Genomic DNA, 27,682 nt, shown 5'->3' with positions numbered 1-27,682 from the left:
GAACATTGAGAAGCTGAGATTGTTGGTAGAGATAGGCTTGAGAAAAGTTCAGTGGCCTGCGATTCATCATAGGAGCCGGTCTCAGAGTATAATTCTGCTAGATGTTTGTGGAAGACCTGTAATATTTTATTAGGATGGCTGGTGTGTGAAGTTTTTGTAATCTTTAAATGGACAAGTCTGTGTGTGTGGTCTGAGGTTCACAGTCCCAGGGCTAGAAAAGTGTCAGGTTTGTTTGTGTTCATATAATGTTCATGCCTGGATTGGCGTAGAACTTTTTCATCCGATTCTGTCAAGAAAACATCTATTTCTAGCCTGGTCTTGTCCAGGACAATCTATGAGAAGGTGAGGGGTCTGATTGGAAGGCTTTGTTGGCCTGGTGAAATGAGGTTTCTAAGCGGTGATGGATTGCTCGCTGTTCTTTCTTGAGATGTGAGGCTTGGCTGATACAGGCTCCTCTAATTACAGACTTATGGGCTTCCCAAAAGGTCAGGAGAGAGAGGTCATCACTTGTGTTATGTGTCAGGTATTCTTTGATGGCTAGTTCAATGTCCAGTCTGTGGGATGGGTGGGCCATTTAGACTCCATGTAGTGCTAGTTTGTTGGGGTACTAAGGAGGAGAGGGTCAAGAGGACAGCTTTGTGACCAGTCCATGGGTAAGGTATGATAGTTCAGGATAGGAGGGCTGGGGACATACCTCTAGTCAGAAATATATGGTCAATGTGGGAGAAAGTTAGCAAATGGGAGTTAGGACTGCAATTGGGGCATAGTATGAAGCTATAGTGACCTCTGAGTCAAGGAGGTGACCCACTAGAAAATATAATGGCCCTCTGGGTCCCAGATCACTGCCTTGGGTGTAAAGGGAGTAGAGCAGTGGAAAGCTTTGAGTACACCTGTGTGTTTAGTTGCGGCAGAAGCCATATAAACCTGTGGGTAGGAAGAGCTGAGATATTTCGGCATATGGCTGGCAGTGAAATGAGTCTCCTGCAGGCACACCACATGTGCTTTGGCATGGGTAAAGGATTTGAAGGCCTTAACTTTTTTATTCCCCGAACATTCAGGGTAAGTATATTTATTGGAGCCATGATAAAGGACAGATACAAAGCTGATTGTAGGTGTCGCATCATGGTGACATCATCACCCCTGGGACAGGAATAAGAGAAAGAAAGGAGAGAAGTGGGGGAAGCAAGGTTAGTAAAGGGAGAGAAATGTCTGACAAAACAGGTCAGGAGGTCAAAAGGCCATGATGTGAAAACAGGTAGGTTGTCCATCTGTCTATGTCACTGGGATATAAATGGATAGAAAAAAACAGTCCTGGGCAGGCCCAACTCAGGGCTACCAAGGAAAATGTGGGGGAGCAGTGAACATCTTCAGAAGCCACAGAGGCCAAAAAACAGGATATTAAACATCTGTTGTATAGAGGAGTCAGGCCAAGGATAGACTATTGGGATGAAGATGTCAGCCTGCAGATATAAGCAGTTGGTAAGTGTATGCATTGTTCAAAGAGGCTATGCTTGGCTGGGTATCATGGGCATTAAACAGCATTAGACCACAGCTGGATGAAAGGGTGATCCGTTTGTTATTTTGTTGTCCAGCTATTGGTAGAAGGTTTAGCTAACAGCATCGTGCTGTTAGTTGCAAAAATTGTAGAATTATACTAAATATATATTTTTTGTTTACAAACGTTTTTATTTTTTAAGAAATAGACTTCAAAATGGCATTACAGCTTCAAATAGAATATACAAGAGAAACAAGGAACAACTGCAGTATTCATTTCAAAAGGTGAAATTATGTAGAATAAAGGGAAAAGAGAAAAGAAATTAAGTACATGAGCAATATAGGTAGAGAGGGAGGCAGAGTTATAAAACGACCAACAAAGTAACTCAATCAATCAAAGCATAAATGGTCCTTATTGATCTAGTAAATGCCTGTGAGTTCTCCAAAGTTCCCATTTTCTGTCAAATAAATGCATCTTATCCAATAGAGTATAATGAATTCTCTCCATGAGCATCACCGCATCAACTCTGCAGAACTGTGGTCAATGGTACTGTGAGGGATTTCCAATGTAGGGCAATAGCCCATAGGGTGGATATACAAATGCTATGGATTAGCCTCATAACCTCAGTCTGAACTCCCGAGATAGGGGCTCCCAGTAGGCAGGACTGCATAGACAGATGCACCGGAGCACCTGCCACTGCAGAGGCAACTTCAGAACCTTTGTGCCACACCAATGAGAGGCTTGGGCAGGCCCAAAATATATGCACTAGAGTACCAGCAAGGCCACAGCCCCGGAAACAAAGGTGGGACGTCCCTGGATACATGGCGTGTAGTCTAGATGGGGTATGATACCATCTGGTTATTACTCTGAGGGCCGTCTCACGGACAGAAAGATCTAGAGCTCTTACACACATTATCCACCATGGAATCCCAATCCTCATCAGAAAAAGTGACATCGCTATCAGCCTCCCATTTCTGTCTATAAAGAGGGGGTGAGGGAAAGAAAGTAACCAAAAATTGGCGATACAAATCTGAAATAAGACCCCTGCCCCTAGGAGAGTCACGGCTAATACATTCAAAAAATGAAATCGGAGATGAAGACGTAAGACCAAAATGTGAATTAAAAAAATGTCTAATCTGTCGATAATGATAATATTCACGAAGCGGAATATCAAAAAGTATGCGTAGCATCTCAAAAGTGATACAAGATCCTCCTCTCTGAAAGTCAGATAACCTAATAAAGGACCTATCATACCACCAACGGAATACCTGTGAAGATGAGAATGCTGCAATAAAATTTGGGTCACCAAAAAATGATGAACCTGGTGAGACAGAGGAGACAAGATTCAATTTAAGTTTATAATGGGACCAAAACATCAATGATTGGGCAACAATGGAATTATAGAGCAATAACGAGGGGGGGGGGAATTTTGGACCATAATACACCTGGTAAATAGAACGGATTTATAGACTGAGATTCAAATCTGATCCATGGGACCTGGGAAGTAATAGTCACCCATTGTGATAGCTGTGCAAAACGGGCTGACAGGTAGTAAAGCCAGAAATTGGGGAGACCTAGGCCTCCCACCCATTGTGACCGGTAGAGGACCGATGAAGTAAAACTAGGGCGTTTGTTACGCCAAATAAAATTATTAATAATCCGTTGAAAGTGATCTAAGAACGTTTTTGAGACAGGGATTGGGAGTGATCTAAATAAAGTAATTTAGGGAAGACATTCATTGTTACTGCCGTGACTCTGCCAAGAATGAGATAGGGGATCCATGCCAGATCTTCAATAGAGGTGAGAGGCGTGACACACATGGTGGCCAATTAGCAGCAAATAATTTTGAGTATCTGGGGGTGAGATTTATACCTAGGTATGAAATCTGATCTGTGGCCCAACGAAATGGAAAAGAATTGCGGAGAGATGCACCCAGGGAATCAGGAACATTAATAGGCAGAACTACTGATTTAGTAAAATTTACAGTAAGACCTGATACTGTTACAAAGTCATTCAATAATGAGTAGAGATGAGCGAATTATTCAAAAATTTGATTCGGCTGATTCGCCGAATTCGCGGAATAAATTTGGTTCGACCCGAATATATTTGCTGCGAATTTAACTTATAAAAAGGGTGTTTCTAGGCTTCAGAGAGCCTTTATATTAGTGCAGAACACTGTACCTTTAATTTAAATGCCCTTGGAGTCTGCTGGGGAAGAGAAATAATACTGTCAGTCAGTATGACATGCAGATTAGTGCCGTCGATCTTAGAATCACCGCACACTTCACTCATTTGGGCAGTCACGGGGCCAAAACCAGAGTGTGGAGCCACAGTGTGGCGGTGGAGGCAGCAGCAATGGGAGGCCATACAGCACCCTATGACAAAATGGAACCCACCAGCAGTGTGAGGAGACCTGAAAGTGGCACATGGCAGAGTGTGGCGATGGAGACAGCAGCAATGGGAGGCCGTACAGGAGACCTGAAAGTGGCACACTCACCTTCACGACTCTGGACATCACTGGGAACAGAGAAGACACTCGCCTTCACGACTCTGGACATCACTGGGAACAGAGAAAACACTCACCTTCACGACTCTGGACATCACTGGGAACAGAGAAGACACTCGCCTTCACGACTCTGGACATCACCGGGAACAAGAGTCATGTTCTGCATACCCCATCAAGCATCTCCCACCTGGTCCCCATGCTGTGTGTGCCCCTTCTTTTGGGTGGGGGCGCTGCACCCCTAAACATTTCCTAAGCCACCCTGAAACATGCTTCCCTGGGCAAATGTCTTGTCTGCCTTGTGGTAAATATGCCCCTGCATTGACCTCCTGTTCTGAGATTTCAGTTGATGTGCAGTGGGTGAAGCAAAGTAATATTAGCCCTTTTGTAGGGCGACGCTGCCCCCCTGAAAAATACCCCCTAAGGCAAATGCCTTGTGATAAATACACCCCCGCCTGAAGTCACATATTATATCCATGTGGCATTTAGGTCCTGTACCTAACACCTCCCCCCTTCCCGTGCCAAAAGCAATGCTAATATGACATCTTGTCATTGACACGGGGCAAGCTGACATATTTGTGTTGTAGTGAAATCATGGCCACCGTCTAACCTTCTATGCATGTCAAGCTGTGCACTTGTATGGATGTCACATTGGAATCTGCAGCTTTGTCTGTGCAGCCACCGCGTCACACTTGTCTTTTATAGGATTTCCTCATTGGGATGGAACACGGAATTCTTCATCATCATGTGTGTAAACACAGCCAGCACATGGGTCATGTCATCAAATATCCCCATCAACCAAAAAAAAGGGTTTTACAAATGTGTCTTGTTTGTGTTGTATTTGTGCTAAGTTCGGATGGCCATACATGACACAATTATGTCGCCTCTTTTTCCGTATAGACGGCCCTAGATTGGACATTTTTCTTCCAATGTTTCTATCATCCCCTCCAGTATGTGGTGCAACCATCTTACAGATTGTATGCCAATGACAAGGTTTGCTTCTGTATTCCCTAATAATATGTGTTCTGTATTACATAGCATTGTATCCCATATGGTCACATTTCTACATCAGGTTCATAAAACACGTCCCACCGCATTAACAGCCAATTCAGGTACAATAACCACATGTTTGTTTACACAGATGATGTCATGAAGATGAGGTAACACTAGGGGAAAGGCTGCTGATGAGGTCATTATCATACATATGTCTGCAGAAAGCAACACCTTGTCATAAGATCAACAGCTGCCATCTGCTAATTTCACCTCTTCAAAAAAAAGACAAAATGTTTTTCTATCAGAATACTTCTCATTGCAATCCCAAGTAAACATTTCTCTTTACCATTGTGTCATTTATAAACTACATTCATGTCACATGCAGGGGCCAAATCACCATTTGGAAACTCGGCCAGTGCCCGAGGGCCCGGGTCAGTATGGGGTCCCATGAGATGCCCCTGGTACCTTTTTCATAGTCTATTTTGGAGTTTGGCCAAGGACACAATGGCCCCATGGTCCCCTATTGCCCAGGGGCCCCATGAGTTGTCAGTTTTCCCCTGGTAACATAGTACTATATGAAATGAACATTGATGAGACAATGCCACCCACCTTTGTCACCAACCTGTGCCCATCAGTGCCACCCACCAATGCTCATCAGTGCAGCCCAGTAGTTCTGCCACTCCTTGCCCAGCAGTAGCCCCAGTCAGTGACACCAGTCAATGCCGCCTAGCAGTGCCGCCTATCCGCGCCATCTCATTAGTGCTGTCTATGAGTGCCCTTCAGTGCTGACTATCAGTGCCGCCTATCATTGCCCATAAGTGATGCCTATCAGTGCCGCATCATCAACACACATCAGTGAAGGAGAAAAATTACCAGTTTTCACAATGTTTTAATAGAAACATAGAAATGTTTCGGGGGAACTATTATTGATTATAGAGCAAACAGTTAAACACACAGTGGAGAGTACATACCACGAAAAGAAGGTTGTATTTGGGACAAAAAATGATAAAACTTCAGATGGGTACAGTTCTGCATGAACAACCAATTGTAATTGAAAGTGCGACAGCGCATAAAGCTGAAAATTGTCGGGGGCAGGAAGGGTGTAGAAGTGCCCTGTAGGCAAGAAGGGGGTAGAAGTGTCCTGTAGGCAGGAAGGGAGTAGAAGTGCCCGGTGGGCAGGAAGGGGGTAGAAGTGTCCTGTAGGAAGGAAGGGGGTAGAAGTGTCCTGTAGGCAGGAAGGGGGTAGAAGTGTCCTGTAGGAAGGAAGGGGGTAGAAGTGTCCTGTAGGCAAGAAGGGGGTAGAAGTGCCCTGTAGGCAGGAAGGGAGTAGAAGTGCCCGGTGGGCAGGAAGGGGGTAGAAGTGTCCTGTAGGAAGGAAGGGGGTAGAAGTGTCCTGTGGGCAGGAAGGGGTAGAAGTGCCCTGAAGGCAGGAAGGGAGTAGAAGTGCCTTGTAGGCAGGAAGGGGGTAGAAGTGTCCTGTAGGCAGGAAGGGGGTAGAAGTGTCCTGTAGGCAGGAAGGGAGTAGAAGTGTCCTGTAGGCAGGAAGGAGGTAGAAGTGTCCTGTAGGCAGGAAGGGAGTAGAAGTGCCCTGTAGGCAGGAAGGGAGTAGAAGTGCCCTGTAGGCAGGAAGGGGGTAGAAGTGTCCTGTAGGCAGGAAGGGGGTAGAAGTGTCCTGTAGGCAGGAAGGGGTAGAAGTGCCCTGTAGGCAGGAAGGGGGTAGAAGTGTCCTGTAGGCAGGAAGGGGGTAGAAGTGTCCTGTAGGCAGGAAGGGGGTAGAAGTGTCCCTGTAGGCAGGAAGGGAGTAGAAGTGCCCTATAGGCAGGAAGGGGGTAGAAGTGCCCTGTAGGCAGGGAGGGGGTAGAAGTGCCCTGTAGGCAGGAAGGGGGTAGAAGTGCCCGGTGGGCAGGGAGGGGGTAGAAGTGCCCAGTGGGCAGGGAGGGGGTAGAAGTGTCCTGTAGGCACGGAGGGGGTAGAAGTGCCTGGTAGGCAGGACGGGGGTAGAAGTGTCCTGTAGGCAGGGAGGGGGTAGAAGTGTCTGGTAGACAGGAAGGGGGTAGAAGTGCCTTGTAGGCAGGAAGGGGGTAGAAGTGCCCGGTAGGCAGGAAGGGGGTAGAAGCTGAAAATTGTCGGGGGCAGGAGGGGGGTAGAAGTGTCCGGTGGGCAGGAAAGGGATAGAAGTGTCCTGTAGGCAGGAAGGGAGTAGAAGTGCCCGGTGGGCAGGAAGGGGGTAGAAGTGTCCTGTAGGCAGGAAGGGGGTAGAAGTGTCCTGTAGGCAGGAAGGGGGTAAAAGTGCCCTGTAGGCAGGAAGGGGGTAGAAGCACCCGGTAGGCGGGAAGGGGGTAGAAGTGCCCAGTAGGCAGGAAGGGGGTAGAAGTGCCCTGTAGGCGGGAAGGGGGTAGAAGTGCCCTGTAGGCGAAAAGGGGGTAGAAGTGCCCTGTAGGCGGGAAGGGGGTAGAAGTGCCCTGCAGGCAGGAAGGGGGTAGAAGTGCCCGGTGGGCAGGAAGGGGGTAGAAGTGCCCTGTAGGCAGGAAGGGGGTAGAAGTGCCCTGTAGGCAGGAAGGGGGTAGAAGTGCCCGGTAGTTAGGAAGGGGGTAGAAGCGCCCTGTAGGCAGGAAGGGGGTAGAAGCGCCTGGTAGGCAGGAAGGGGGTAGAAGCGCCCGGTAGGCAGGAAGGGGGTAGAAGCGTCCTGTAGGCAGGAAGGGGGTAGAAGTGCCCGGTAGGCAGGAAGGGGGTAGAAGTGCCCGGTAAGCGAGGGGTTAATGGAATTAGGTATCCATTCAATGTATCCTCTGATAATCATAGAGGCCATGAAATAATGTATCACTTTAATTCATGATACTGCAGAATGTGAAATTGTAGCCACTGAAATATCGGGGTGCCAATTGTGACCCTTAAATTGCTGTAACACGACCTACCAACCACAGACATCCACAACAAAACTACCACAAACAATTATTGACAGACTTCCGCCCCTTCTGCCATAAACAGCACCCCTACCAAAGTAACACCATCAAGTGACAGAACTGCAACTGCACTGACATCCATGTACCCATATGAATGGCGTAGCGTGCAAAGGTTATATATTGTGTACATGTGCCCCCCTTGTCATTCCCCCCCAGAAAGATCAGTCCCCCGTGTAGATGTGCCCCCCTTGTCATTTCCCCCCAGCAAGATCAGTCCCCCGTGAAGATGTGCCCCCTTGTCATTCCCCCCAGCCAGATCAGTCCCCCGTGAAGATGTGCCCCCCTTGTCACTCCCTCCAGCAAGATCTGTCCCCCGTGAAGATCTGCCCCCCTTGTCATTCCCCCCCAGCCAGATCAGTCCCCCATGAAGATCTGCACCCCTTGTAATTACCCCCCCCCTCACCCAAGGATCAGTACCCTGTGAAGATCTGCCCCCCATTGACGCAAACATCCCCCCCTAGCAATAAGCTCAGTCTCCCTTGCTGCAAATCCCCACCCCCATGTGACTGGCACCCACATGTAACTGCACCACCAAAACATGTTATGGCCCCCCAATATCACTGATCCCCCCACATGTGACTGTACTTGCCATGTCACCCCCCAAGCAGCTTGGCGACATCAGGATCGTCAGCAGCAGTGATCCGAGGGATGTGACTCCTGTAATATCGGGATCGTCAGCAGCAGTGATCCGAGGGATGTGACTCCTGTAATATCGGGATCGTCAGCAGCAGTGATCCGAGGGATGTGACTCCTGTAATATCAGGATCGTCAGCAGCAGTGATCCGAGGGATGTGACTCCTGTAATATCAGGATCGTCAGCAGCAGTGATCCGAGGGATGTGACTCCTGTAACATCGGGATCGTCAGCAGCAGTGATCCGAGGGATGTGATTCCTGTAATATCGGGATCGTCAGCAGCAGTGATCCGAGGGATGTGACTCCTGTAATATCGGGTTCGTCAGCAGCAGTGATCCGAGGGACGTGACTCCTGTAATATCGGGATTGTCAGCAGCAGTGATCCGAGGGATGTGACTCCTGTAATATCGGGATCGCCAGCAGCAGTGATCCGAGGGATGTGACTCCTGTAACATCGGGATCGTCAGCAGCAGTGATCCGAGGGATGTGACTCCTGTAACATCGGGATCGTCAGCAGCAGTGATCCGAGGGATGTGACTCCTGTAATATCAGGATCGTCAGCAGCAGTGATCCGAGGGATGCGAACCCTGTAACATCGGGATCGCCAGCAGCAGTGATCCGAGGGATGTGACTCCTGTAACATCGGGATCGTCAGCAGCAGTGATCCGAGGGATGTGACTCCTGTAACATCGGGATCGTCAGCAGCAGTGATCCGAGGGATGTGACTCCTGTAACATCGGGATCGTCAGCAGCAGTGATCCGAGGGATGTGACTCCTGTAATATCGGGATAGTCAGCAGCAGTGATCCGAGGGATGTGACTCCTGTAACATCAGGATCGTCAGCAGCAGTGATCCGAGGGATGTGACTCCTGTAATTGCAATCCAGCATGAAAGGAGTTAACACTTTCTCAGAGCGAGATCGCTGATCGTCTCCTTATGCCTGAAACTGGCACATGTGCAGATACATCAAGGGGGGCAGATCCTCAGCTTCCATATCAGACTAAGGGAAAATGGCCGCTGGAGGAGGGACAGGCGGGCTACAACAAAATGGAGGAGGGAGATCTAACCCACTGCACTGTAATGGGATAACTGTGTTTCATTGATAATAGACCAGGAAAAAATTGCCACCAAAGGAGGTACAGGTGGTCTACAAGAAAATTTAGGAGGGAGATCTAATCCACTGCACTGTAATGTGATAAATGAGATATAAATGAAATTAGACCAAGGGAAAATGGCCACCAAATAAAGGACAGACAGGCTACAACATAATGGCGCCCGATTAGTCTATTAAGGATTATAATGGTATATATAGGCAGCTGTACGTCCGATGGCCAACTCCTGAGGAAGTCACGTGATGTGATGTAACATGTAGAGTGGGACAATGACGTCAAGCTGTTAAATTAGAAGATTACGAGCCGCCATCATCTTTTGCTTTTCAGGTTTTTTCCCTCTTGTTTTATTCTATTCAGCTTTTTTTGTACCAGCACCATCTAGTGTCTGCTCTCCATACTGCACCCTCTGTATAAATCTGTCTGCAGTCACTTCCTGTCTGGTGTCACTTCCTGTCTGTGTCACTTCCTGTCCTGAGAACACTTTCTTCCTCTCAGCCATTTTAGATCAGCTTCAAGAAGGTCCAACAGAATCGGTCTCCATCCTGAACACACGGCCACCATAGGGCCAGCATGGGATCTTCTCCATGTCAGAGCACACGGGTAAGTCAGGTGGATCTCCTATTCCTGGTCCCGGCTCCTGTCCCTGCTATAGACGGACCAATCATCTGTGACTGAACCTTCCTCCTCGTCATCGATGATCTGGGTGTATTATTATTATTTATTCCAGGTACTTATATAGCGCCGTCAGTTTACATCTATATTGTACATTCCCATCAGTCCCCGCCCCAGAGGAGCGTACAATCTAGGGGCCCTAACTCACATTCATACATACACATACTAGGGACAACATAGGAGACAATTCACCTCCCAGCATGTCTTTGTGGTGTGGGAGGAAACTATAGTACTTGGAGAAAACCCACAAAGGCACAGGGAGAACATGCAAACTCCAGGCAGGTGGTGCCATGGTTGGGATTTGAACCAACAACCCGAGTACTGCCAGGAGGAAGTGCTAACCACTCAGCCACTGTGCTGCCCTGTGCTGTATATATCTCAGCATGTACTTCTCAGTGTTGGTTTCCTCCTCATTGCCGGCCATTAAATGGGCCTCAGAATGGCTCCGGTATTCCCTCCTAGGAAGGACATTCAGGCCGATCTCCCACCATGTTCCTCTGATGTGTCCGAGACAGAATAACAGGAGAGACACCAGGAGAACCCGCTGGGACCTGACACTCCGAGAACCAGAGTTATGGTGGAGTATAGACCCTTCCTGAGATACTCCTCCCTGGAAACGGTCATACCTCCGTACTCCTCTCCTGTACATACCCATCACTGTCATACCTCCGTACTCCTCTCTTGTACATACCCATCACTGTCATACCTCCGTACTCCTCTCCTGTACATACCAATCACTGTCATACCTCCGTACTCCTCTCCTGTACATACCCATCACTGTCATACCTCCGTACTCCTCTCTTGTACATACCCATCACTGTCATACCTCCGTACTCCTCTCCTGTACATACCCATCACTGTCATACCTCCGTACTCCTCTCCTGTACATACCCATCACTGTCATACCTCCGTACTCCTCTCCTGTACATACCCATCACTGTCATACCTCCGTACTCCTCTCCTGTACGTACCCATCACTGTCATACCTCCGTACTCCTCTCCTGTACGTACCCATCACTGTCATACCTCCGTACTCCTCTCCTGTACGTACCCATCACTGTCATACCTCCGTACTCCTCTCCTGTACGTACCGATCACTGTCATACCTCCGTACTCCTCTCCTGTACGTACCCATCACTGTCATACCTCCGTACTCCTCTCCTGTACGTACCCATCACTGTCATACCTCCGTACTCCTCTCCTGTACATACCCATCACTGTCATACCTCCGTACTCCTCTCCTGTACATACCAATCACTGTCATACCTCCGTACTCCTCTCCTGTACATACCCATCACTGTCATACCTCCGTACTCCTCTCTTGTACATACCCATCACTGTCATACCTCCGTACTCCTCTCCTGTACATACCCATCACTGTCATACCTCCGTACTCCTCTCCTGTACATACCCATCACTGTCATACCTCCGTACTCCTCTCCTGTACATACCCATCACTGTCATACCTCCGTACTCCTCTCCTGTACATACCCATCACTGTCATACCTCCGTACTCCTCTCCTGTACGTACCCATCACTGTCATACCTCCGTACTCCTCTCCTGTACGTACCCATCACTGTCATACCTCCGTACTCCTCTCCTGTACGTACCGATCACTGTCATACCTCCGTACTCCTCTCCTGTACGTACCCATCACTGTCATACCTCCGTACTCCTCTCCTGTACGTACCCATCACTGTCATACCTCCGTACTCCTCTCCTGTACATACCCATCACTGTCATACCTCCGTACTCCTCTCCTGTACATACCCATCACTGTCATACCTCCGTACTCCTCTCCTGTACGTACCGATCACTGTCATACCTCCGTACTCCTCTCCTGTACGTACCCATCACTGTCATACCTCCATACTCCTCTCCTGTACGTACCCATCACTGTCATACCTCCGTACTCCTCTCCTGTACATACCCATCACTGTCATACCTCCGTACTCCTCTCCTGTACGTACCCATCACTGTCATACCTCCGTACTCCTCTCCTGTACGTACCCATCACTGTCATACCTCCGTACTCCTCTCCTGTACATACCCATCACTGTCATACCTCCGTACTCCTCTCCTGTACGTACCCATCACTGTCATACCTCCGTACTCCTCTCCTGTACGTACCCATCACTGTCATACCTCCGTACTCCTCTCCTGTACGTACCCATCACTGTCATACCCCCCACACTCCTCTCCTGTACATACCCATCACTGTCATACCTCCGTACTCCTCTCCTGTACATACCCATCACTGTCATACCTCCGTACTCCTCTCCTGTACATACCCATCACTGTCATACCTCCGTACTCCTCTCCTGTACATACCCATCACTGTCATACCTCCGTACTCCTCTCCTGTACATACCCATCACTGTCATACCTCCGTACTCCTCTCCTGTACATACCCATCACTGTCATACCTCCGTACTCCTCTCCTGTACATACCCATCACTGTCATACCTCCGTACTCCTCTCCTGTACATACCCATCACTGTCTTACCTCCACACTCCTCTCCTGTACATACCGATCACTGTCATACCTCCGTACTCCTTTCCTGTACATACCGATCACTGTCATACCTCCATACTCCTCTCCTGTACATACCCATCACTGTCATACCCCCCACACTCCTCTCCTGTACATACTACTCACCATCGTATCATCTGCAACTTCTCTCTTACATTTACTACCTGCAGTTATGCTCTTCTTTTTAAATTGGGGAATAACTCGATGACTTACATACTTTTCAGACCTTGTGAAATATTCTTGGCTGTTTTGAAAATAATACACTTTAATTTGTATTTCATGATAAATCCTGCCTCATCTCTGCCTCTCTACCTGCAGCCTAACAATGAGGCGTGCATGCAGCCACTGATCTATTTCTGGCTTTTGTCTCTCAGTCATTCTAATGTTCATTTCTCCAAACGTCCTCCAGGACATCCTTCCTGAGACAGAGCTCCTCCCTCTCGGACAGGAAACACGTAAGCACAGTACTATAAAAGGCGGACCACCAGGCCTCCCTCCTGAGTTTTTAGTGTTTCCTCTGCAAGGATGGGTGCAGTCATCAAGGAACTGATTGTCGAAGCCCTGGGCCCTAGAGCTTGCTGGTGGCTCCTGGTCTGTCTTACTTCCTCCTGCCCGATGTGATCCCTTCAGGGGAAGTGGGGCTGCGCTCCTGATATTTTTCCATGCCTCAGTGGATGATGACCATCGGGTGTGTCCTGGGGGGTCCAGGACATTTGATGCCTGTCATTCTCCTTCCCGTGCGGGGGGGGCTCCAGCATCCGATGCACAGTGGGGCAGAGTGACTGCCAATCTGGCGTGCGAGTAGCTGCAACTTCTGGGTGCTGTCCAGGTACCAGAAGTTCCTGCTGCGGTGATGTCGTCAACGGGCGCCTGAGACTCGTGGTTCCAGTCTCCATAGCAGCACTAGCATCTGGTTAGGCAGCCAGTCTGGTGTACAGACCCAGCAGAGCCTGTGGCGCCACCACAAGAGGGATGGATGGAAGGCACTGACAGTACTCAGGCATATCCTGGTCATTCAGGCACTGGCGCCTCTAAGGTAAGCTTGGGGACTCTGATCCCTCTTGCTGACCCTGGTGGGCACACTTCCTTTTCTTGCTCCCCCAGCACAGTGGTTTTGTATGAGGGGCCCTGGGCTGATTATTTTCTGTACTGTTTTTTTTCTTGCTTATTGTAGGTTAAAGTCCAGGACAAGGTGCAGAGTCAGACCCCCAAGAAGAAGTGTGCAGTTTGTACAGCTAAATTGGGTTCAGCTTGGGAAAAACCCTTATGCTGCAATTGTGTGGCTAGCCTAATTAAGGATAAGTCATTTACAGCCTGCCATAAAGTGCTCACCTGCATTAAGGATGACATGTTGTCTACATTTCAATCCTTTAGATCCCTATTGGAAAAATGCAGCCACCACTGGATCCTTGGACCCAATCGGTGGGTTTGGAGGTAGCAGATGCATTAAAAGGGGAGGAGGACCCGGAGGAGGATCCTAGGTCCCGGGTAGATTCAGGCTCATAAGAGGAGGACAGTGATGTTTGCTCCTCCAGAGGTTCCAGGAACAAATTGCCCCTGGAAGATGTGGACGACCTCCTTAAAGCTATCTACGAAACCTTAGAGATCAAGGAGGAGGACGTTTGCCTATCTAAGCATGACCTCATGTATCAAGGTTTGTATGCTAGAAAGACTAATGTCTTTCCAGTCCATAGTTCCCTGGTTGATACCATTAAGCAGGAATGGGAAAGCCCTGAGAGGAAACCCTTTTTGTCAAGTAATCTTAATAGGAGGTTTCCATTTGAGGATAACGGGTCCCAGCAATGGAACAAGGTTCAGAAATTAGACACCCCCTTATCTAAAGTCTCTAAAAGGACAGACTTAACATTTGAAGATATGGGGGCTCTGAAAGACCCTATGGATAAGAGGGATGAAGTCTTACTCCGCAGGGCCTGGGATTCCACTTCCATCAGCTTTAGGCCAGCTTTCTCGGCTACCTGTGTCACCAGATATCTGGAATGCTGGCTTACACAGTCACTTCTCTCAGCAGGGACCTCCAGGCAGCAAATCCTGAAATAATTTCCTTTGCTGTTTAAAGCAGTTGGTTTCCTTGTGGATGCCTCGGCCAAGTCAGTTAAGCTAGCGGCTTGAACCTCTGCCCTAGTGAATTCAGCTAAAAGGGCATTTTGGTTAAAAACCTGGGCAGGGAACTCAGCATTCAAACTGCACCTTTGTGCCTTACCCTTTATTGGCGATAATCTTTTTGGTCCAGGTCTTGAGGAGGTTCTGGAATGTACAGCCCATAACAAGAGGACATTCCCAGAGAGTAGGAAAAGGTCCAAAATGACTCCAGATCATTGTGCAGGTCTGATCTGCAACTACAGGAAACGTTTGGTTGAGGGTATTGCTGCCAAAGGAGGGTCAACCAGTTATTAAGTCCAAAGGTACACATACTTTTTCCTCCCTGCACTGTGAATGTTTACATGTTATGTGCAATCAAACCATGGCAACATCTAATGTTTGTGTAGTATTATGTTCAGCAGACTGTGTTCTTCTATTGTTGTGATTTAGATGACGTTCAGAGCACATTTTATGCCCAATTCATGCAAAACTCCCCAAGGGGGAGAGAGTATTCCCAAGGGGTTCACATACTTTTTCTTGCAACTGTATAATGTCACAATATAGGTGCTGCCAGGGTGCCCAAATCTGTTATATCTCCCTCCCAAATATAGTACATTTCAGCCCCTCAAATAAAGTGCATTCCAGTCCCAATTTCATTAGCCAGTTTCCCCCAATTCCCTTAGCACATTGTAATTTAATTAATAAAGCTCAGCTCCCATTTCAGTAGTTGTTTCCCCCCGTCAGGATGACCTTCCCCCCTTGCTGCCTCTCGTCCTGCCGCGGCTTTTTGAAGCCGAACCACGCAGGACAAGAGGTGTGGCTCCTCTCACCTCCGCCACTATCTTCTCCCCATCCTGCGAGGCATTAGGGGAAAAGATAGTGAGGTTCACACCTGTCTGCGGAGAGGTACGAACCTCCTGCGGAGAGGTTCTGGACCGCGGTGTCAGAATGACGCCGCACGGTCCCAACATCTGCACTGCATGCACAGGGAGTTCCGGCTCTTGCGGATGCCACCGGACAAAGGCTGCGCTCCGTGTCCAGGGGGGCGTGCCTCTTTGCCGAGCAACGAGGCTCACTGCCCACGGCCCGCCTGCCATTGCCAGGACGACCAAGAAGCGTCCTGCATCGGTTTAAGAGACCGATGACAGGCTCATCCCGGTCATCCATTTCACTGCCAAGCCACCGAGGGATCCCAGATGAGACGGGACTCTTGTGGCCATTACACCCCCCCAACGGATAAGGGGAGCTGCCGCACTGCACACCCCAAAGCTAAGGGGGAGAATCATGCCAGCTGCCCACCGCAAGCCCCAGAGAAGGGGGAGACCTCCACAAGCTGCCACTCTGCAAGCCCCAAGGATAGGGGGAGAACTACACCAGCTGCCTTCTGCAGGCATCTAGGACTCGGGGGGATTATTACCATGGACTATGCCACGCATACTCCGGTTTCAGGGCAAGTACTTGATGTCATACTGCCTTGCTCCCTTGTGGACCCGGGCACCCCTGTCTGATCTGTGAGTGAATGCCCCCCTGTTTTCCCTGAACTGTTCTTGTACTCCCTCTCCTCCTCCCTGTTTGGATTACAAACTGCTGTAGAGATTTTAACTTTGCCCCTGTGGCTGGACTACAATTATTTTTGGTCCTCTTCTTGCTATTTCCCATACTGGGCACTGCCACCCCCTTGCAATCCCCCATTGAGTGACTGCCATTTGTAATAATAAAGCTTTGTGTGTTTGACATCTGCCTTGCGTGTTCTGTCCTGCCTACCCTCCGTCACAATATACCTTCCTGTTTCCTCTGCATATTACAGTGTCATGCCACCACTTATGTATGGGGCACTGTTAAACTGCATCTACCCCAGTCCATCCGTATCTTACCGAAACTTAGAGTGGTCTGGGGCTTCCTAACTTTGCTAAATATTTCCAAGCTGCACATCTTGCTCAACTCCCTAAATATCATGCAGTAAAAGTGACCCCCTCCTATGGGTCACTATAGAATCAGTAGATTGTAACCCCTCATGAGTTGCAAATTTACTATGGCTACACCCAAGAGACCGTCGCTCACTCCAACACCCAATTACTAAACACTACCCATCTATCTGGGACAGTCTAAAGTTCTGATACACCTTACAGTCACCCCATAACCCACTCATGGCATACCTCCTCCATCCAGGCTTTTATCCGGCATGGATGCCTCCATCTTCTTTTCATGCTTGTCCTAGAGCTAGTCTAGTTCAACACCAGACTCCTTTATACCCTTCCAAACCCTATGTGACTCCAACAAAATCTCTACATCTGAAATGTTTAGATATCTTCAGATCAAACACTTGTATTGCTCCCACTTACACATGAACACCTCTCTCCCAGACATGACTAGGTTTGGACACATATGTAAATGTGACCCCCCATGCCAGACTTTTGATTTCCACCTTATATGCACAGTTACCAGCTCCACCACCTTACACTTCCATACCATATACATCCAAGTGGGAATGGGATTTAAATCTTCATTTGGAAGCGATTGGGCAGACATATGGTCTTCTGCAAAATCCTCCTCCCAAAATATAGTTGCTATGGAGCCTAACCACAGCACTCTCATGTACTGGTACCTGGTCCCTGCCCGGATCACTAAATCCATCCCTAATCCCTGACTTGTTTATGTGGCTGCTCTGAAGCAGGTATCCACATTTGGTGGACCTGCCCGGTTGTTCAAACGTATTGGTGCAAAATATTCCATATGCCTACAGTTCTTTATGAAGAAGTTACAGTATATATATCCATCCGGCCACTGCCTCATTTAATAACAAGCCCCAAGAAGTATACCTTATGGTGTGTCTCCAAGCTATGGATGGAAGGAAAGGGATCACCCCACCGGCAAGTGAGAAGAGGGGAGCATGAGTCAGAGCGATTCCAGTGTCAGCCAATACAAGTAAAGGGATGGATGCAGTGTGACCAAGCCCAAGTGGGTGTGGTGAAATGCATCAGAGGGCATGGCTAGAATGGCAGCTGAGGCCATTCCTCAACACTGGACTTGGTCGGTTGACCAGCGTCCATTCCTTTACTTGCATAAGGCCCAAGAAGTGACACACTGGCAATTCAAACTACTCCTGTAGGTCACCACCATGGCTTAGCAAACCATAGCGAAGGCCTGGAAATCCCCCCACCTCAATACCACTGAAACTAAGAATAGTGCCACTCGAGCCACGATACATGTCAAAGTAGAAGCCGTCCTATTAGACAGAGTGCATGAAAATGAACAACTATGGCAGCCATGGGTTGACCATTTCCTACCCTCAAACTCTGATGAAACCTTACTCTCTTTGTAGTCCTGAGTCCATTAGGTAACCCACTACTCAGTTGCTGCTCTATACAGGCACACACCCTCCCCCCCTGGGGACCTCCTCTCCTCCCCCCTTATCTGTACCCCTTTCTTCACTACTCTTGCTCTTATCTCTCCATTGCTCTCTTCCTTTTCACCTTTCCTCTCATTAGCTCTTTATCCCTTATGGGGGTTTTCCCAATTGGGGAACCTACACTATCAGTTTGAATTTTCAGTGAGGCGGACAGGTCACCCACTCGTCTGCCACTGATATCTGCATACAGGTTGAAGTACTAAATCTATACTCCCACTGTGAGAGTACCAGAAATGATATTATAGAGTATAGAACGTGTGCCAGTCTCTACATTCACTCCTCCCTTGATACTATAGCACTGTTATCTCTTGCTGATGTTAAAGCAGAGCTCCACCCAAAAGGGGAAGTCCTGCTTCAACTAGTTGCCGACCACAGGTAGCCAAATGACGACTGCACTGCGGCAGGCCAGTTCTGGGAGGCTGTCATATGACGTCCTCCCAGAATGCGCTCTCCTGCATGCCCCTGGGGGCGCACACCTGGCGATCTCCATGATTGTTGTGTTCTATGACACGCTGGTCATCGAGAAATGCAATTGCCGGTTCTAGACTGCACTTTCCTCACCCTGTCAGAGCATGAGGAAAGTACTGCCGGCAGTTGTCAGAGGAGGGATCATCAGTGCCCTAAGGATCGGTGCCCATCAGCGCCACCCACCAGTTCCACCCACAAGTGCCCAGCAGTGCCACCCACCTTTGCCCAGCAGTGTCACCAGTCAGTGCCCAGCAGTGCTGCCTATCAGTGACTATCAGTACCCATTATCAGTGCCGCCTAACAGTGCCAGCTCATCAGTGCTGCCTCATCCAACAAGATAAAATGAGCGCTGGATAAACATAGAAATGGAGCAGCTGGCATGAAAGGTAAGAACCTCAAAACCCTCTAATCAATAATAAATAAAACACATGCAGCGCTAAAGGTATGAAAAAATGTAAAATCATAAATATCATGAATGAAATGTATGTAGATACAATGGATAATATAAAAGTGACCAACTATGATCTCCATATCAATTATAGTGACATAAATAAATACACGCACTGAGGCGTATGGTGGAGTATAGATGTGATAAACGTCCCAAGTTGGCGTTTCAAAGTGCATACGTGAAATATAAAAACGGTTAGTCTCTAATCCGTGTAATCAGTGCTGCCTATCAGTGCCCATCAGTGCTGCCTATCAGTGCCCATCAGTGCAGCCTCAACGCACATCAGTGAAGGAGAAAAATTACCTTCAATTTGCAATATTTTATAATAGAAACAAAGAACTTTTTTTTTCAAATGTTTTGCTATTTTTTTGTTTATAGCGCTAAAAATAAAACAGCCATCGGGGAGTAAAGACCACCAAAAGAAAGCTCTATTTGTGTGACAAAAATGATAAAAATTTCACACGAGTACAATGTTGCATGACCGCGCAATTGTCATTTACTGTGGCAACGCTGAAAGCTGAAAATTGGCCTGGTAAGGAAGGGGGTATAAGTGCCTGGTCGGCAAGTGATTAAGGACCCAACTGGCACCTTTTTGGGGGGGTAACCAAAATTGACAGGTACCCGCTCCCACTTCTGTAAGTGGCTTCCAGTTTGGGGAGCTCATTTAGAAGAAGCCATCAGCTAGAATCAAACTCACTACTCTACAGTATGGTGAAGACCAAGGAGGCCTAGCAATACCAAATGTTAGACTTTATATTATAGCTGCCCAACTTCAGCATCTTACCAGGTGGGATTTAGTAGACACATTAGATCCCATCCATCGGTTGTTACTTCCATCAGATACAGATTTCACATCACTCTCACACTTGTTAATGGGCTTCAGATGGCACCAGTGGGAAAGCCATGATCTCTCATATATTTATTCCAGTCTTTTGACTCTTGCCGAAGACTTATAGAAAGAAATGGGAAACAGAGAAAATAATAGAGAGTGGTGGGAGGTGATTGTGACCTCCATACCTCTCATCTCTCTGTCCTCTTCACAGAAACTCAGTCATTTATTTTGCATAGATCATTCAGGACTCCAGCTCAATTGTTCAGCTAGGACAGGAGGGATTTCCCCTTATGACCCCAATTGTAGCGGTGATGTCGAGGATTTGATACACGTTTTGGAGATGTCCAAAATTATTCAAAAAGTGGAACGATATGACCAGTATTGTAATGTAGGTGTTCAATATTCCTCGGGTGTGCCTCTTGGTGTCAATAGAGGAGGAATTATTTACACCTCCTCCTATTACAAGTCATATAGCAATAGTGAGGCTGCTTGACCATAAAAAATATCCCGATCTTGGCTATCATCTCAAACTCCCAGCAGACACCAGTGAATTGAGCAGGTGATCTCCACATCAACATGTGAAAAAACGAACGTATCAACATTGTTATTCCCCCAAGAAATGTATGTCTCTCTAGCAGAACTGGCTGGATACTCCTTGTTAGTTAGTTAGTTCTTCATAGGCTTTTAAAATTTTAGCTCCATAGAAGGAGAAAGGCCATTTGTATCCTACTGAATGGTGACTACATTGGAGACTGATTTTTTCTTTTTTTTTTGTACAGGTAGATTGATGAACCAAGTTTTCGGTCATGTTGGTCTTTATAAATACGGCTGAGTCACATGGAAAACAAGACATATGAATGTCTTAATTGACTGAAAGTCTTTATTGCAGCTCACTGGAGGATTCACACGGGATACAAGTCATATCTGTGTTCTAAAAGTCATGGTTTGGATCCTCTTCCACATTGATCCAGCAGGAGAAAAGTAATTTCAATGTTCTGGAAGTGACAATGGCTTTACAATAAAGTCCAACACAAGTATACATAAGAGGAGTCATTTCAAACTACTTCTTATTTGGAGATTTTACAATGGAGAGAAAATATATCAGACACCAGAAGGTTCACAAGGGAGAGAAGTCATATCAGTGTTCTGAATGTGATAAAGCTTTTATAAAGAAGTCAAATTTTTTCAGACACCAGAGGATTCACACTGGAGAGAAGTCATATCAGTGTTCTGAATGTGATAAAGCTTTTACACAGAAGTCATGTCTTATCACACACCAGAGGATTCACACTGGAGAGAAGTCATATCAGTGTTCTGAATGTGATAAAGCTTTTACTGTGAAGACAAATCTTATCACACACCAGAGAAGTCACACTGGAGAGAAGCCATATCAGTGTTCTGAATGTGATAAAGCTTTTACTCAGAAGTCAAATCTTATCCCACACCAGAGGATTCACACTGGAGAGAAGCCACATCAGTGTTCTGAATGTGGCAAAGCTTTTATACATAAGTCATATCTTATCAAACACCAGAGGATTCACACTGGAGAGAAGCCATATCAGTGTTCTGAATGTGATAAAACCTTTACAATGAAGTCACATCTTATCACACACCAGATGATTCACACTGGAGAGAAGCCATATCAGTGTTCTGAATGTGATAAAGCTTTTACACAGAAGTCAAGTCTTATCACACACCAGATGATTCACACTGGAGAGAAGTAATTTTAATGCTCTCAATGTGACAAAACTTTTACAGTTAATGTCGGTCTAATCGATCATCGGAGGATTCATACATTTCTGCATAGATTAAATTTTGGAAGAAAAGGGATATTAAAGCAGTTTCAGGTGTCACAAGTTTGTTTCACATCCCCAATGTCATCCCACAAGCTAGAGAAGAAGGGAAAAGATAAAATGTTACTTTTAAAGAAACAAACTTAAACAAACTGGAATGTAATGATTGGATGAACTGAGTTTAGTGTTTATGTCCATCAATACACAACTAGAAGGGATTTGAATATTTTACCTTTTGACAATTGTTTTTAAGATAAGCATCAATAACTGAACAGCTTCCCTCATGATTCTCATCTTTATCTTTTTTATGGAGCTTTGACTGAACATGTAATGCATTTTCATGATTCACCAACTGAGTTGTGTTTCCAAGCATTTTCTTCATTTCTGGATCCTGAGGTAATACATGACCAGCACTGCCTCAGTACCAGAGACTAGGATGGGTCTTACCAAGTCTCTGAAGCCTCATTGGGAGAGCCCATTACAGGTTCTTCCGACTAGTAATACATCATCAGCCAGGCTTGAGGTCTCCAGCTAAGCCCACCTTGTCCACTCCTCCGAATACATGTTCCATCACCTCTCCCATTATCAATGCCTCCTTTCCACATTTCATCTCTCATTAATATTATTATACAGGATTTATGGCGCCAACAGTTTGCTCAGCGGTTTACAATATAACGGGAGACAATACAGCAACAATACAAGAGGGATAGGAGGGCCCTGCTCTTTGGAGCTTACATTCTAGGAGGGAGGGGCTAGTGGTACAAAAGGTAGTAACTGTGGGGGATGGACTGGTAGGAAGAGTAGAAGATTCCATTATTAGCTGAGGGCAGGATAGGCTTCCCTGAAGAGAGAGGTTTTCAGAGATCGCCTAAAAGTGAGCAGAGTAGGCAATAGTCTGATAAATTTGGGTAGAGAGTTCCAGAGGATGGGGGGAGCTCTGGAGACAAGCATGAGAGGAGACAAGGGAGCTAGAGAGCAAGAGGTTGTGAGAGGAGCGGAGAGTACGTTTTGGGTGATATTTGGAGACAAGATCGGTGATGTAATTTGGGGCAGAGTTATAAATGGCTTTATATGTTATTGTTAATGTTTTTGAATTTTATCCGTTGGGCAATGGGAAGGCAGTGGAGGGATTGGCAGAGAGGGGTGGAGGACACTGAGTGGGGGCCAGTGGAGGGATTGGCAGAGAGGGGTGGAGGTTACTGAGTGGAGGGATTGGCAGAGAGGGGTGGCTGATACACAATAGTTAGTAAGGTGGATGAGTCTGGCAGCAGCGTTCATGATAGACTGGAGCGGGGATAGCCTGCGATGAGGTCGGCCAATGAGAAGGGAGTTACAATAGTCAAGAAGGGATATAACAAGGGAGTAAATAAGTTCCTTAGTGGTTTCCGAGGTTAAGAACGGCCGTATCTTGGAGATATTGTGGAGGTGAAGTCTACAAGATTTGGAAAGTGATTGGATTTGGGACTGAAAGGACAGATGGGAGTCTAGGATTACACCTAGTACCCTGGCATGAGGGGAGGGACTGATGATTGTGTTATTGATCTTGATGGAGACGTCGGGGAGGGGGCACAGGCTGGGGGGAATACTAAGAGCTCAGTTTTGGAAAGATTGAGTTTGAGGAAGTGGAGGGACATCCATTCCGATATGTCGCTTAGTAAGTTAGTAATGCGAGAGGAGACTGAAGAGGTGAGGAGTAGAAAGATAGATGTGTGTGTCATCAGCATAGAGATGGTACTTAAAACCATGGCAGAAGGGAGAGGAGGTGTAGATGTAGAAGAGTAGGGGTCCAAGGACGAAACCTTGAGGTACCCCTATGGAAAAAGGGAGTGGAGAGGAGGAGGCAGAGTTATAGTTAACGATGAACAAGCTCTGCAATAGGTAGGAGAACCAGGAGAGAGCAGAGTCTTGGAGGCCAACTGAGTGGAGTTTTTTGAGGAGGACCATATCAACCATATCAAAAGCTGCAGAGAGGTCAAGTAGTAAGAGTATGGAGTAGTGGCCATTGGTTGGGATGAGTATGGAGTAGTGGCCATTGGTTGGGATGAGTATGGAGTAGTGGCCATTGGTTGGGATGAGTATGGAGTAGTGGCCATTGGTTGGGATTAGTACGGAGTAGTGGCCATTGGTTGGGATGAGTATGGAGTAGTGGCCATTGGTTGGGATGAGTATGGAGTAGTGGCCATTGGTTGGGATTAGTACGGAGTAGTGGCCATTGGTTGGGATTAGTATGGAGTAGTGGCCATTGGTTAGGATGAGTACGGAGTAGTGGCCATTGGTTGGGAGGAGTACGGAGTAGTGGCCATTGGTTGGGATTAGTATGGAGTAGCGGCCATTGGTTGGAATGAGTACAGAGTAGTGGCCATTGGTTTTAGCAGTTATATTATTAGTGGGTTTTAGTAGGGCAGTTTCAGTGGAGTGTAGTGAGCAAAAGCCAGACTGTAAAGGGTCAAAAAGGTTTTTGTTGGTGAGTTAGGAGCTCAGGTGATTGTAGACTAAGCGTTCTAAGAGTTTAAAAGTAAACAAGAGCAGGGAGATGGGTCTTAAGTTGTTCAGGTTGGTGGTGTCCAGCGAGAGCTTTTTAAGTATGGGAGTGATGTGCGCATGCTTTAGAGGGGAGGGGAAGGGCCCAGTAGAGAGGGAGAGATTGAAGATGTGAGTGAGGGAGCATAGGATGGAAGAAGAGGGTGACCGTAGTAGTTGTGAGGGGACAGGATCCAGGGGGCAGGTAGTGAGACGGGCTTCTGAGGAAACCTTAGTGACCTCTTCGGTAGTAGGAAGGTCAGAAGAGTAAAGTGTGGAGGGAGGTTTAGTATAAGTTATGCTAAGTGGTATGTGTTCCGTTCTCAAAACACTGACAATGTGTGGCTCTAAATGGACAGCTAAACCCTTGTCAGAATCTCCAGCAAACAGAAGCCCACTGCTTGTGTTGTCTACCAAAGAATCCAACTTTATTTTATAGGTGAAACTGAAACACAATACAATGACAGCATATCAGTATACATAGAATAACTAGTGTAACATAAATGACAGATGACACAGCAGAAAGGCACTTACAGGTGATGATGTCTCAAGCCCCTTGGGAGAGAAGCAAGCACACTGCATCCACAGTTAATAGAAGTCTAAAATGGCTGACGAACTTCATAAACCAAGAGTCACTTCCTGTCTGAGAGCTTACATATCCAGAGGAGAACTGCCATACATGTTTGCCACTAGATGGCCGTGGTACACTACATGTCCCATATAAGTAACTTTAATTCAATTAGCCTGTGAAGGCAACACAGTATGGATGTCTGTGCAGTGGAGATGCCCCTACGAATTGCATCAATCTTGTTTTTTAAATGATTTTTTAATCTCGTGAGCAGTGAGTGAGGTACTGGGTGGAGGTGGAGAAAGTTGAGAGTTAGAAGTAGAGAAGAGACGACGAGGACTGGATGACAAGCTATTGATGAGAGTGACAAAGTTGGCTTGTCTGGCAGCATGGAGGGAGGAATTGTATGTTAAGAAAGCAGATTTATATCGGGTGAATGCTTGGTGAGATTTGGTTTTACACCACATTCGCTCCAGCGCACGACTATGTCGTTTAAGATCTCTGGTGTTGTCAGTCTGCCAAGGTCGTAATGGTCGGGGCCTGATGCTTCATGTTAGAGGAGCAAGTGAGTCTAATGTGGATGAAAGTGAACTGTTGTAGACAGCAGTGGCCAGGTCAGGGCAGGACAGGGGAGAGATTCTGTCATAGAGGTGGTCAGTTGCAGAGTGGAAAGGAGAAGGGTTCAAGTTGTGAAGGTTTCTGCAGGTGATTGCTGATTGGAGGGATAAGTGTTTGAAGATGAGGAGACTGTGAAGGTGATGAGATTGTGATCATAGACAGGAAAGGGGGTGTTTGTGAGGTTGTAGGATATCATCTCATGGGTGACAACCTTTCAGGCAGGTCTGTGTCTGTGACACCAGCTAGAAAGAAGTCTCTGTTCAGTGAGAAAACAACATCCCAAGCTGATGCAGGCCTTCCAATACTGAGTTACTGCTGATTTAGGGGATGTATTCAGCAGTAAAACGTAAGCCCAGCTGGCCACTTGTGTTCCATGTGGTTCTGCCAAATGGGATTCCATCAGGTGAAGATCAGAAATCCTTGTTCCATGTTTTCTCTTTCCAGCTATTACTCCTCTCCATAGACTAATCACACAATACAACTGCCAGAGATCTGAACTTACAACGTGCTGAGTGTGCGGTCATATTCCTACCACTTCTTCCGGGGGACTGACATTCCTCTGATTGGGGTTCACAATAATCACTCTGAGTGCACACATCTCTTTTTGGTGGAAAGTTTGTAAAGAAAACTTCTTCTCCCTGGAAATATTACAACGTTGGCACCAAAGTGTAACTATGGGCAACATCAATAATGACATTAATAATGAAATCTGTCATTAGCAGAGCAGGCTTTGTTTTTCTGAGTCTCCTATTGTTTTATGTTTTGTTTTCCCTCCCAGTAGATATTTTTTGTCTAATTCCTGTAGAAAATCCAAGTCTTTTGGTAAAAATGGCAGTTGGAGGGGTTGGGGCAAATCCTATAACACTGCTGGGGGTGCTCACAACTGTCAGTTGTCATTCATATGGGGGGTTGGACCTTATAGAGAACCTGTTGCTGTAACTGCTGTAGAGGCGTTAGCTGAAGTTGGGCTTTACTTGTTGTGTGTCTTACTTATAACTCAGGTCTGCGACTAAAAAGCTGTTTGATTATTTTCATCTAATTTCCATGTATTTTGGTGTGCTGAAAACAAATAAAATATTGAAAAAACTCCTAGACGTCAGGATTTGCCACAAAATGCAAAATTGTCTTCAAGTTTATTAAAAAAATAATAATTTTTGGGGTTTTTTTTAATATTATGGGTTTTTAACCAAATTTAAAGTCCAAATTACTATTAATTCACAGAAGTGCATTTAAGATATAAAATGCCAAAAAAAACCTTAAAGGGGTTGTCCAAATTATGTAAAAAAAAATATAGCACTGTAAATCTGATGGTCAGCAATATATACATAAGCTAAGCAAGTTTTAGGGAAACAAATTCTATTTCCTCATTTCCCTAGTTCTCTTCTGGCCCTTTGTTGTTATTTGCTCTTAACTAGAAAAACGCATTGACTCCTGCTGCTTTCCTCTGGGTAAATGCATCTATCTCCTATCTCCGCTCTTAACTAGGAGAACGCATTGACTCCTGCTGCTTTCCTCTGGGTAAATGCATCTATCTCCTATCTCCGCTCTTAACTAGGAGAACGCATTGACTCCTGCTGCTTTCCTCTGGGTAAATGCATCTATCTCCTATCTCCGCTCTTAACTAGAAAAAGGCATTGACTCCTGTTAAATTCAGAACAAATGGTGTATTTATATTTGTGTATGTTGACCATTCCTCACCTCCAGCTGCACTCAGGTTTATGACTGTAGCCTGTTCCCAATGAAACATCCCCCACTATTCATGTGATCCTTATCAGCTTCTAATTGGGGTGGAGTTGAATGCTCATTTGAGTATCTCTCTATAAATTTAGATCAGCTCATGGGGGGAGATCTCTGATGGGGGGCACAGTCTCTGATGGGGGTGCTGCATTGAGCGAGTGCTGTGTTGATGGAGTGCGATGCAGTTAAACACAGCAGTTGGAACTAAAGCAGGAGAACTTCAGCAGCAGGAAGACACAACAACAGCAAGAAACTCTACTGCACGCTGGACAGACTGCAAGCA

At 46.7% G+C, this 27,682-nt stretch overlaps 2 protein-coding genes across 2 annotated transcripts in view; one reads left to right on the top strand and one right to left on the bottom strand.

The window, feature by feature from the left end:
• The window catches only part of LOC149470562 (uncharacterized), a 117,005-nt gene extending 94,696 nt beyond the window's left edge, over nt 1-22,309 (top strand). Inside the window, exons 3-4 of the mRNA XM_089662258.1 lie at nt 3,165-3,176; nt 21,353-22,309. Of these exons, the coding sequence (XP_089518384.1) occupies nt 3,165-3,176; nt 21,353-21,887 (547 nt within the window). The 3' untranslated portion in view covers nt 21,888-22,309. The remainder of the gene's footprint in view (nt 1-3,164; nt 3,177-21,352) is intronic.
• The window catches only part of LOC149470559 (uncharacterized), a 432,748-nt gene that overhangs the window by 9,439 nt on the left and 395,627 nt on the right, over nt 1-27,682 (bottom strand). The window lies entirely within an intron of this gene.

Source organism: Staurois parvus, unplaced genomic scaffold (assembly GCF_062004578.1).
Source record: "Staurois parvus isolate SC_StPar_1 unplaced genomic scaffold, SC_StPar_1.0 ptg000038l, whole genome shotgun sequence".
Taxonomy (NCBI): domain Eukaryota; kingdom Metazoa; phylum Chordata; class Amphibia; order Anura; family Ranidae; genus Staurois; species Staurois parvus.
This window is presented reverse-complemented; position numbering and strand designations above follow the sequence as displayed.